General features: G+C 45.3%; 1 protein-coding gene across 6 annotated transcripts in view; it reads left to right on the top strand.

Annotated features, from left to right (window-relative positions):
• The window catches only part of TOX2 (TOX high mobility group box family member 2), a 103,379-nt gene that overhangs the window by 59,114 nt on the left and 31,246 nt on the right, over positions 1-13,019 (top strand). For all 6 annotated transcript variants that reach the window (XM_081148864.1, XM_081148865.1, XM_081148866.1 and 3 more), the window contains exon 3: positions 8,309-8,554. In XM_081148864.1, coding sequence (XP_081004990.1) covers positions 8,309-8,554 — 246 coding nt within the window. The remainder of the gene's footprint in view (positions 1-8,308; positions 8,555-13,019) is intronic.

The raw sequence follows: 13,019 nt of genomic DNA, 5'->3' as shown, positions 1-13,019 counted from the left end.
TTCCACTGGTTGTTCAGTGAGCTGGACTCCACAGAATACAAGAAAACAGAGGTCCACCCCATGTTCTTTCCTCCCCAGCTCCTGGCCTCGGAAACCTGCAGTGGGGACGGGGGTGGTCCTCTGTTGCTGCTGGAGACTCTGGCATCAGGGCAGTGGGTTGGGATTAAAGGAGTTGGGTCACATTTTGCCGACTAGCACTGTTGATGGCCCGCCACCGGTGCCCGCTGTTACAGCAGGCTCTCACATGCCGGCTCTTTTCCATGAGGCACACTGAATGGGGGGGGTCACTCTACACCTGTTGACATACCTCCTTCTGCTGAGGTCCCTCTACCCTATGAGGCTACTGTCTTGGGTGGGACCCTTTAGATGCCTTCAGCTGGCTGCCTTCCTTAGCTTTCACTTGCCCACAGCAACTCACATTTCCTTGCTTAACAACCCATGAACGTGCAGATCGCTCTCTGCCTCTCCCATCCGCTCAGTCTCTTCATTTCAGGCAGCTGCAGTTATCTTCCCATCTTCCAAAACCTTCCAGTGGCTGTGTCCTCCTAAACCTCTCAACTCTGGGGACACTAGTTGACTTCTGAGATCTTCCTCACTGGGCTTTGCCAGGGCGTGAGGTGCCCCTTCCCCTTTTGTGCTGCACTCAGAGTCCCCACAAGCTGTGCTACTGGGGCCGTTCTCACTTGGCTTGAAAGCAGGGGTCCAGGATGGGAGAAAAGTGCAGTCGCCCTCCTGTAGCCCCCCAGTGAATCTCCTGCCTTTCTCTTATACAGCGTTGGGGTGGGAGATGGACAGGGTAGCCCAAGTGCCCGTCGGAGAACCTTGCGGTAACCATTGACGGGGATAAGGTAAGGAATCATCGAATAGTGAAAGTTACACCTCTCCGAGAAGATATGATGATCATTCATTTGTAAATAGTTAACAACATGGGCCTGAAATATATGAAGCAAGAAAAATGGACAGAAATACAAAAAGATATTGATAAAATCACAATCATGGTGGAAATTTTTAACCTACCTCTTTCAAACACCAATGGATCGAGCAGAAAGAGAAGATGAATAGTCATTTAGAAGATTTAAACAACAGAATTAAGCTGGAAGTAATAAACATTTATGTAAATTAGTCTTATACTGTGTTACAAAGGAATTCTCAATGACTTTCAGAGAACCAATATAATTTTCATTCCTTTTAAGGTATCTGCTTTTTTCCCCCTTCTTAGTGGTTTACTATTTTGTTAGTCTTTTCAAAAAAACCCCAGCTCTTCCTTATATTATCTAAAATTTGTTTTCTGTCTTATTACCCTTTCTTCAACTGACTTTTGGTTTATTTTGTTACTCTATTTCTGGCTTCTTGAGTTGAGGGCTGAGTTCATTTATTTTGTATTTCTTGTCTCCTAATAAATGTGCTTAGGTAAAAAGTTATAAATTTTCCATTGTTCATCTCTCACAGGTTTTGCCAGGCAATGTTTCCATTGTCTGGAATTTCAGTTGTGATTTCCTCTGTAACCCAAGAGCTGTTTAGAAGATTGCTCTTAAATCACCTAAGTATTTAGGAGCATTTGCCTCCCTCCGTTTTTCTGCTCCTTCATTCTCTACCTTCTTTGTATTTTGTTAAAAACTAGGTTAGTACATTTAGATCCTAGAGTGTGGTCTATATCATTTCAACCTTTTGGAAAGTTTGAAATGATCTGTGTATCTAGCACATGATCATGTGTTTTAATTGTTCCATAGGCATTTGAAAATATTGTGTATTCTGTCAATATTGGGACAAATAAAGAGGGTACACTGCGTTATTCAACTCTTCTATCTGATTAATTTGTCCATTTTTGCAGAGATGTGTTAGTGTCTTGTGTTTATGGTTTCATTAACTCCTCTTTGCACTTCTAACAATTTTTTACATTTTATATTACTGTGGTTTATTAGTCTACATAAAAATTTGTGTCTTTCAGTTCTTCTTATTGTATTATATCATTTGTCAACTTAAGAATTCCTCTTGGTTTCTTTAATGCTTTTTTGCCCTGAATTGTACTTAATTTGTTATTAAATTTCCCACTTTTGCTTTTTATTTGCCTGATTAATTGGGTAATTTTTAACCTTTCGTGTCATTTTATTTTACACATGACTATTATAAATGTCATATGCTGGATTCATTTATTGTAATCAAAATACTAATTTTTATCTTTTAATAAGGGAATTAAAATCATTAATATCTATTGTGATTACTAATATTTAGTGTTAGTACTGTCATTTTATGAAGGTTCTTTATTATCTTGTTTCATAGTTCATTCCTATCTTTTTTCTTTCCAGATTTTGTTAGATTGATTAGGTTCTATGTTTTTCTTTTCTTTCTTTAAAGACAACCTAATTTACAAATGGGCAAAAGACTTGAGTAGATATTTCTCCAAAGAAAATATGCAAATGGCCAAGACACCCATGAAAAGATGCTCAACATCCTTAGTCATTAGGGAAATACAAGCCAAAGCCGCAACAAGACACCACCTCAGACCCACTAGGGTGGCTCTAATGAAAACAGTGGAGCCACGTGTTTGTCTGTGGGGATGAGGAGGAATTGGAGCCCTTCATGCATTGCTGGCGAATGTAAAAAGTTTGACGGCTCCTCAAAAAGTTAAACATACACCGTTACTATGTGGCCCCGCACTTCCACTCCTAGTTATACACCCAAAAGGACTGAAAACAGAGACTCAAATGTACATACTTGTTCAAACCAGCACTCTTTGCGGCAGCCAAAAGATGGAAGCAGCTTCCCTCCCCCTAAGCGGGTGAATGGATGAGCTGGGCCGGCGCGGCGCGGTGGAGGATGGTGCGCGCTACGGCGGGATGACCCTCGGAAACGCTGTCTCGGCCAAGGAAGCTGGACACACAAGGTCACATATCATAGGGTCCGTTTATATCCAGAACAGGCAAACTGTCCGGAAAGGTGACTTTACAGAGACAGAATGTAGATTGGTGGTCACCAGAGGGGGGCGGGAAATAGGGAGAAATTGCTTAGTGGGTATGGGGTTTCCTTTGGGGATGATGGGATGTTTTGGAATTAGATGGAGGCAATGATTGTAAAGCGTTTCGTGTGTACTAAATGCCACTGAAGTGTTCGTTTAAAACTGGTGAACTTTATTTAATGTAAATTTTACCTTAATAAATTTTAAGAAATTATAACAAATGTATTTAAATGTACATTTTCCTTGGACTGTAAATAACTGATCAGTTTCTGAAGTTTCTCCTTTAAGGAAAAGGCACAGCTTCTAGCTGAAATCCTCTAGATTTTTGGTTTGTGATCATTATTAAATTTATAATCCTACACCTCTTCTTTTTAGGAATCTTTATAAAATTGTCACATTAAATCCTGCAGTCACCTCATGAACAGCTATTTTGAATTAATATAAATTGTAGTGGCTTTTCAACTCACCACTCCTAGAAATCTCTTGGGTTTACTTTTAATTCTTGAGGTTCAGCTTTTTGTGTATTTGTTTCAGAAAGGATTATTTAAAAGAGTTTATATATTCTTTTCTTCCTGTGGTTGACTTTTTGATTCCTTTGTCATTTTATTTTATTGTGGTAAGCGAATGAATTTATTCTGATAATCCTATAGAACATGAGCTTATCTCTGCAACAGGCTTCTGGTCCGTTGGATGTTCTTGGATTTCTTCCTCTCCACCATCTCCTCAAGGAACAGAGAAAGGGCTCCCTTTTGCCCATTTTCTCCCCTGCCTCGAGGAGTCATTGCCTTCAATATTTTATTAACACCCCTCCTCCTAGGAATTCTAGGGGAGGGCTTACCCTTCTCTGGCCCAAGGGGAAAGCCACAGGCCATTTGAGGCAGCCCAGCATTCTTCCTGGACTGACAGCCTCCTTCTGGATTCCCCTCCTGTCACAGCCACGTTGCTCTGCTCGGCTTGCCATCCTGTAGTTGATTTGAAACGAGAAGCCCAAATGGAGGGATTGGGGAACAAGGTGCTTCTAGCAGCCTCATAACCCGTGCCTGCCTGGTCCAGGCCTCTGCTTCCTTGCATGTTGCTAACCCCCACCTCCTGGCCCTGCCGTTGCCTCAGTGCTCCCCAACTCACTCCCACAAAGGACAGTCAGTTACGGTTTTTTGGGCACCGGTTCTGCGAAGGAGGAATGCGGGACCATATCATATACTCTGTGTCTTACCCTTGGGCCAGAGTCAAGAGTAAACCTCCTCCTAGAAGGGGGGATCTTCATGGTCTGCCAATCCATTCATTTTCTTACCACTATTTCTTCTGGCATTTGGTGAGTAGATCATTTGTTCATTCATTCAGCAAATACTTTTGGAGCACTCGTTACATGCCAGGCACTGCTGAAGAAGCTGGAGATATAGCAGTGATAAACCATATGAAAACCTCCTTCATGGAGCTGATGTTCTAGTGGGAGAGACAGATAATAATTAATAAAAACAATAAGTAGACAAAATATATTGGATATTGGAAGATGACAATTGATAAAAAGGAAGCAATAGGGCGTGGCTGATGGTTTGCCATTTTAAATTGAGCAGTGAGCATAGACTTCGTTGAGAAGATGTTTGAATCAAGACCTGAGGGGGCGATGGAATGAGCTGTGTGAATACGTGACAGAAGCCTGTTCTAGAAAGAGGGAACAGCCAGTGCAAAGGCTCTGAGGCAGAAACATGCCTAGTTTACCAGAGTGGCATGAACAAGGGGAACAGTAGGAGGTGATGTCAAGGAAGCGAAGGGCACAGAGGTGGAAGTGGGGGGACAAGACCGTGTAGCCGTTGTAAAGACCCTGTTCTTACTCTGAGTGGGAAGGGACCACTGGAGGGTGGTGAGCAGAGGAGCGACATGATCTTACAGGATAATTCTGGCCCCGGGTGAATACAGACCATAGCAAGGGTGAGGCCGGGAAATCAGGCCGGAGGCTACTGCAGTCATCCAGGGTAAAGAGGATGCTGGCTTGGACCGGAGTGGTCACATTTTGTATTTACGCTGAAGATGGAGCCAGCAGAATTTCCTGATAGAATTGGTGTAGGATGTGAGAAGAAAGGAGTCCGCGATAGCTCCAAGGCATTTGGCCTGAGCAACCAGAAGCCTGGGCTTGCCACTAGTTGAGGAAGAGAGGACCGTGGGTGGACAGGTCCTCTTTTGGACACGTTAAGTTTGAGATGTCTATTAAAATCCAAACAGAAGTGTCAAGTAACAGTGGGCTATGTGAAACTGCGGTTCAATGGAGAGGTTTGGGCTGGAGGTATGAGCTGGGGAGTCAGCAGCACACCGATGGGACTTAAAAGCCACGAGTCTGAATGAAACCACAAAGGACTGAGTGTGTTCAGAGCAGAGGTTTGGGATCTGAGCTCTGTGGCATGTCACCATTCATTGATTGGGGGAAAGAATGGGACCAGGGAAGGACATGGAGAGGAAATGGCCTGCGATTTAGGAAGATCAACATGTGTGGTGTCCCAGAAGCCAGTGAAGAAATTTGTTCCCAGGAGAAGGGGGGTGGACAACTATGTCAAATGCTGCCGAGAAGGTCAAGGTGGCCAGGTGAGGACTGAACTCTGACCATTGGGTTTAGTAACATAGAGGTTATTGGTGACCTTGCCAAGCAGTTTTGGTGGATGGTGGAGTGAAAATGTGATTGGAGTGAGAAAATGGGTGGAAGGGAAGAGACAACTCTTTCCAGAGATTTCCCTGTAAGGTTCTGCTAATAATTTTTGCTTCTAGAACTCTTACAACTTGATATCTCTTTCTACATTCTCATGAGGACCCTGGTGCCAGAGAGCAAATTGGGCACCATTAAGTGCCCCATCTCTGACTCAGTTGGAAACAGGAACCTTGAAGAGGTCTCTGACTCAGTGTGGGAAAAATGCTGGATTCAGAGTCACAGACCTGGGTTTAAATCCCACCCAAGATTCACAGGCTCTGTGACACCTCTGCTCTCTAAGCTTCATCTTATTTGTCTGAAAAATGGAGAGAATAGTCACTTCTTTGCAGAACTCATACAGATTAAATGGACAATGTATGTGGAAGAGCCGGGTCCGGTGCCTGGCACACAGTAGGTGCTCAGTATGAGTCAGTAGCAGGACTGGCTGGTGTTCAGGTGTCATGCATTTAGGATTTGATTGCATTTGAAGGAGGCATGCAAGTGTTTGCATGTCTAGTTATTTTTAAGTGCTAATTGCCTCTTTAAATGAATTGTCATAATTGTGTTATTCCAATATTTTGATACAACATATGCTTATATTTGCAAAAGGCTTCTGGTTGATTGGGCCATTTCCAGTGTGTTGAGGTTTTGGTTTTGGTTTTGAAGGGAAAAGAATGGACTTGTGCAGTCATTTAGTGTTCACTGGGCACACGCTTTGTGCCAGCACCTGTTCTGAGTGCTGGTGGGCAGAGAGGAAAGTAGCAGTTGACAGACATGAACAACAGGTCGGTCACTTAGGGACTTATAATCTGTCAGGAGGGACAGCTGTGGAAACAGCTGGGTGCAGTCTAAACCTAAAGCCTGGCACACTCCCCTATTTCATGTGCTCATTCAGCGCCTTCTAATTGAGCACCTACTATGTGCCAGGCACGGGTGACAAGACAGCCTTAACCCCTGCCCCATGGAATCTGGGGTCTGGAGGAAGGGATGTAGCAGAGAGTAAGTAAAGAATCAGAAATAACTTCAGGAAGTAATGATACTATAGGGAGCACATGCAAGGGGCTGCAAGGGGAATGAGAGGAGGGGAGTCTTGTTATAGGATGGGCAGGGCTGGGGAAGGCTTCCGGGAACTCTGTTTTCTGAGTTATGTGATGCTGGTGGCTGAGTCCCATCTAAAGAAAATCAGCCCCGGCCCATGTCCATGGTCAGTCTGAAGACAGACGTCACCCCATGGTGCACAGACCGGTGTTGTGAGGAGTTAGGAACATTCATGGTGGGGAAAACAAGGGAGGGTACTGAGTGCATGAGCTGTTGTTTACTCACTCTGTGTCCTTGGAGAAGTTCCTTAACGTCTCTGAAATTCCATGCAAACAACAGCGACAGCAATAACAACCAACACTGAGAGGGCTGGCTAGGTTCCGGTATCCTGAGCAATTTACACATATTGGTTCATTTGCTCTTTATAGCTAGTCTGTAATACATACTGTTATTACCCTCTTTTCACACATGAAGAAACAGGCACAGAGAGGTTAACTAACTTGCCCAAAGTCACACAGCTAGTATGCAGAAAAGCCAGAATTGAAACCCAGGCTCTCTGGCTCAACCACTTGCACCACACTGCCTCCTGAACAATAGGGACAGTAACGCCCCCTCCAGGGCAGTCGCGGAGGCCGAGATGCTGAGATGCATGCTTATGGCATCTGCCCTAGGACCTGGCATTCATCCATTCAACTAGTTTTGAGCTCTTTGTACCAGGTTCTAGAAAACAGGACATACAAGGACTGTCCTAGCAGAACTCATATTAAACATGAAACAAATAATTATATGAGAAGTTAGTTAGCTACAAGGAGCTGAGTGCTTCCAAGAAGAAATGCAGGGCAACCTGGGGGTGAACGATGGGATCTGACCTACTCTAGAGAGTATGAGGGAAGACACTGAAACCAAACCACTGCTGAGGGATGAGTAGGATGCGCCCGATGAAGGGAAAGCATGGGGCCGGGCCGGGGCGGGGACTTTAGCAGAGGGACGCTCACCATTTCTTTTCAGCATTGCACTGGAGCGTCCTGGTCTGAGCAGCGAGGCGGGAAACATGAGCAAGTCAGGGTCGGAAAGGAAGGTTTCTAGTAGGCTCCTAGCTTGTGCTCCTGGCGGGACGCTTGTACCATTCACCAAGATGCGAAAGATCAGGAGAGAATCCGGTCGGGCTGGGTGCTGGGAGCACATAAGAGAAAGTCATCCTGCTGCCCTGGAAAACCGCCAGGCAGGGAGTCGGGATGCTTCAGCCCTGTCCCCCAGTGTTTCTGCTAACCTGGGATAAGCCACTTTCCTTTCTGGATCCCCCATCTGTAAGATGGGTGGCTGTGGCACGACGGATTCACGGTGGCTGTGGAGGCCAGGCCTGTGGGAAAACAGGACAGGTGAACAGGAGCTGCCCCCCTCCCCAGAGGGCAGGTGTTTGTATGCAGACCCTCTACTAGGAGAAGCACCCATCTGGGGATGGGGCAGGAGTCTGGCCAGGTCAGGGGGCCATCTCCACTGCCTGCCTTGCAGAGGGGTCCTCCCCTCTCTCCTTTGCCAAACATTTGTTATCACTGTTGTTGTCGCTGTTATCGGAGCTGTCGAGAGTGTTCTGCAACTGTGACACTGACCCCTGATGTACCCTTTTCATGTTTTAGACCTACAACAGCCAGAACGAGAGCAATGAAGACTATGAGATTCCCCCAATAACACCTCCCAACCTCCCAGAACCTTCCCTCCTGCACCTGGGGGACCACGAAGCCGGCTACCACTCTCTGTGCCACAGCCTCGCGCCCAACGGACTGCTCCCTGCCTACTCCTACCAGGCCATGGACCTCCCGGCCATCATGGTGTCCAACATGCTGGCCCAGGACAGCCACCTGCTGTCGGGCCAGCTGCCCACGGTGAGTTCCTGTCACCCACCGTGGTGTCCACCAGTTACAGCGGGAAAGCAGAATGCTAACACCTTTATGAGGACCCCCTGCTGTGTGCAGGGCCTGGGCTCAGTTGGTTGCTTGCATGGGGGTCTGCAGAATATTGGGGGGGCATGGAGGGAAATGTATGTCTTCATATTGCTTGCTTCTGGAACTCTGTTTATGATATCTTGCTATTTGTTTTAGTATTATTTTTAATAGTATAATCTCATCTGAAGTTTTATTTTTAAGAGCTTTCTTGAGATCTAATTCATAGGCCATGCAGCTCACCCATTTAAAATGTACAATTCAGTAGCTTTTAGTATATTCGGGTTGTGTGACCATCAATACAATCCATTTTAGAACATCTTTGTCATTCCAAAAAGATAATCTGTTCTCTATAGCCATCATTTCCAACCCTCCCACAACCCCCAGCCTTAGGCAACCACTAATCTACTTTCTGTCTCTATATATTTGCCTATTCCAGACATCGCATATAATAAAATTATATTATTTTTTAAATCTTGTATCTTGTTTCAGCTGCCAGGGAAGACGGTGATTACTGAGTTAAAGTTCGCAGGCTAGGTAGAAATTTGGCAGGCAGACAAGGACAGGAAAGGACCCTCTAGGCTCAGGGTACAGCATGTACAAAAGCAGGAGGCAGGAGGGCTTATTTCATACATGGATATGTCATATGGTTTATTCTTTTTTATTGGGTTGGAGAGAAAGATCCTGAAGCCAAGGAGAGAGAGAGGTGGTGAAACAGTTCCCAGGGCCTGGATCATAAGGGTCCTGAATCCCATGCTATAGAGATGTATGATTTTTTAATTTTTTTTTAGCCTAATGGCTGATTTGTACAATCAAGACCAACAGAAAACCAGTAGAGCATTTTTGTGGAATAGAAAAAGCTCCTTAAGGGAATTCTAGCACTTCTCCTGAATAATTGTAATTTACTTATGCTTTTTTCGTTCATAGTTCATATTGTATACTAGTCACAACTCTTGAGTTCATTCTGAAGTGACAGGAACCAAACTCAAACTAGCTTAAGCAAAAGAAGACTGAGATACCCAGGGCTGGACAAAGGGCCTCAGGCATGGCTGGATCCAGGACATCCAGCCCCATTTCCACGCAGCGGGCATGGTGGCTGCTGGCAGCCAGCATCTTCCCTGACCTCTGGTGGGTAGCAGTTTGGTGGGTCATGTTTACCTCTCCTGATGCTGCTCGGAGTCCACGGCCAAATTTGTGGCCCAATTCTAGATGACTGGGACCTTCAGGCATACAGTTTGTAGTCTAACAATCTTGATTGAGTTTTATTTATTTATTGTTTATTCTAATCACTACCAAATTTCCTTGCTTAAAAAAGAAACTGGTAGCCCTGGCCAGTGTGGCTCAGTTGGTTGGGCGTCATCCCCTGCACCAGGACGTTGCCAGTTTGATTCCCAGTCAAGGGCACATGCCTGGGTTACAGTCTCAGTCCCCTGTAGGGAGTGTGCAGGAGGCAGCCAATCGATGTTTCTCTCCCTTTCTCTCTCCCTCTCCCTTCTTCTCTCTCTAAAAATCAATACACTATTCTTTAAAAAAAAAAGAAAGAAAGAAATATATACTCAATGTATTTTTGTAAGCTACCTCACATTTCCTTTTGAATCTGGGTGAGAAATAAAAGGAGAGAAAGGCGGGGGGAGGGAGGAAGCCAACCCGAGGTCCACATCTATAATGTTGGAGGCCTGGCTAAAGGGCTCAATGGAAATTGATGCTCCATTTCTTGAGGAACAATTTTCTTTGGGCCCATCAATAATGCAGGGCCTGAGCTTCCTCTCTCTCCAGGAGAACTAAAGATACCACAGCTGCATGGTTTTAATTCCACTTTGTCAGAATGCTTAGACCTTAGCTGCTTGCCAGCCAATTTCCTAACAAAAGCTCCCCCACTCCAGACTGTCCCAGTTTGGGATTTATGCTGACACGAGCCAGGGCAGGGCTGCGAGTGCAGGGGTGGGTCTGTCTGTGGTTCTGGGCCACAGTGTCACAGCCTTTGGTGCTGGTGATCAGTGGCGGCCGTGTGGAGTAGCGGCTAGTGTGTGGGCTCTGGTGTCCCACAGACCTGCATTAGACCTTGGCCCCGCTCTCAAACTTCAGCTCCCTTGTCCTGGAACCATCACAGTGCCCACCTCCAGGTTGCCGCCAAGTGTACCTGAGATAATGTATGTAAAGTCTTCGCAAATGTCTGGCACTGAGTACACAATTGGGGAATATTTGCTGTTCTTATTATTAGTAATAAAAGTGAATTCCCGCTGTAACCAAATGGCAGTGTGTGCCGTCAGTCTCATTTAGCTGAAGGAACAGACAGCAGAGGTTCTCAGGTACCTTTGTGGGGCCACCTGGTTATAACAGCTCTGATGACTTCAAGAGAAGTTATCTGTTTATCAAAGATGACCCCTGATGGCTCCTCCTAGGAAATGCTTTTGTTGGGCTCGGTCCAAATAGCCACTTTGCAGTCATTTTCCAGATTTCTTTCAAGTGAGCTCATGTTAAAGATGCTTCACAAATTCAGATTGCTTTAATTCTTCCATTAGGCAGAGTTTTCAAGGGTCCATCGAGTTTTATATTCCCTTGTTAAGTAATGAAAGATAAGCCAGACTGTTTCATCCAGGGAAGGGCTATTGGGCCAATTAGGAAACCAGGTAAGAACATGTCCACCCATGTTCTGAACTCTCTGGCAAAGAGAGACAAGGCGCCATGAAGAGAAATTCTGAAAATATGTCTGAGCCGCAGGAAGCAGGCGTGTGTCTGTGTGTGGATGGATGTGCGTGCCATGTGGGTCATGCGGGAATGTGTGTCATCACCTGTTAGGAATCAAGCACCATGCAGAGGGCTTTGCAGATGTTTTCTCACATAATGCTCCCCAAAACCGAGGAGGTGGGTATTACTGTAAGGATGAAATGGAGGCTCAGACCAGGTAGGTGACTCTGTTAGTGTCCTGTGGCTGCTCTAACAAATCGCCACAAACTTGATGGCCTAAAACAACCAGAAATGGACTCTCTCACAGCTCTGGAGGCTAGAAGTTGAATTCAGTATCACTGGGCCCAGATCAGGGTGTCAGCTTTCTTTTGAAAGCTCTGGACGAATCTATCCCTTGCTGCTTCTAGCTTCTAGTGGTGGCCAATGTTCTTGGCTTGTGGCCACATCATTCTAAACCCTGTCTTCACATCACTGTCACCTTCTCTTCTGTCAGTGAAACCTCTCTCTGCATTTCCTATAAGGATGCTTGTGATGGCATTAGGAATAATTCAGGATTATATCCTTATCTCAAGAGCCTTCACTTAATCACACCCACAAAGACTGTTGGTTTTTCCCCCTCAAATACAGTAACATTGATAGGTTCCAGGGATTAGGACCCAATGTGCTTAGGGGGCCATTTTTCAACCTACCAGTGATCAGCTGTGCAGCAGCCTTTATTGAGCACCTACTAGGGACCAGCTGTTGTTCTGGGCCCTGGGTCTATGAGGCGCCCTTGAAGAACTCCTCGTGCAGGTGTAGAGACAGGTGAAAACTTCATTTCTGAAAATGTATTAATGCTCTGAAGAGATCAGTATATGGTGCTATGTGCACCCAGAAGAGGCACCTTTAGGAAGTGATGGCCTGGCGTATAGTAGGTTCTAGAAGTACTTTATGAATGAATGAGACACAGCTATTAAGTAAAACAAAAAAAAGAAAACAATTCAAGTCCAACTCTGTCCCCTGCCATGAACCTCTCAGTTTTACCAGGTGTTTGAGGGCTGAAATAGCTGGGTTGTGGGACCACAGGGGACACAGAGGATGCCTCAATGGCCAGGATGCCACAGATGCTATTTGCACAGACTGAGATGTGTTAAGAATATTGTCCCTGGAGAGGTGGGTGAGGCCAAGGCATTTGACAGCCATCTCACTAATGCTGAGCCTCTGTGGCTCTGACCCAGAGGCCACCAATTCTTTCCGGTCCCCTGCCCTGGCCCTCGCACCCTCCCTACCTTCATGGGAGCCAGCCCTTCTGCTTTAAAGGTATGGCTGCTGGTGGGAATCCTGTACAGTAGTGGAGCTGGGCCCCTTTACAAAATTAAATATGCTTAAGGCTTCTCCCTCGACTTCTGTGTCTTAACTGATTAAACATTCATTTCCAAGACAAAAAGAGTCAATTTAGTATGAAAGATATATTTTGCTGGTTTAATTTAAAGCGCTGCACCTCCATCTGACCCCTATTTTCATAACTCAATAATTTTATCCTGTGTTGATTGTCTCATTTTGAGAGAGATATTGTATGTATAAATCAGCTTCTAAAATACCCAAAGAAACTAGAAGAGTGGAATTTATTAAGCAGCCTCTGGTAAGTCTGAAATAATTTATTTTGGAGTCGTCCTTGGGAAATGTTCAAGCTTATAGTCCTGGTTTACCCAGGAGAGGAATTATCTTGGGAAGGGACAAA

Source organism: Miniopterus schreibersii (genome assembly GCF_964146895.1).
Source record: "Miniopterus schreibersii genome assembly, chromosome: 10".
NCBI lineage: Eukaryota > Metazoa > Chordata > Mammalia > Chiroptera > Miniopteridae > Miniopterus > Miniopterus schreibersii.
The sequence above is the reverse complement of the archived record's forward strand: the minus strand, read 5'-3'. Positions and strand labels throughout refer to the sequence as shown.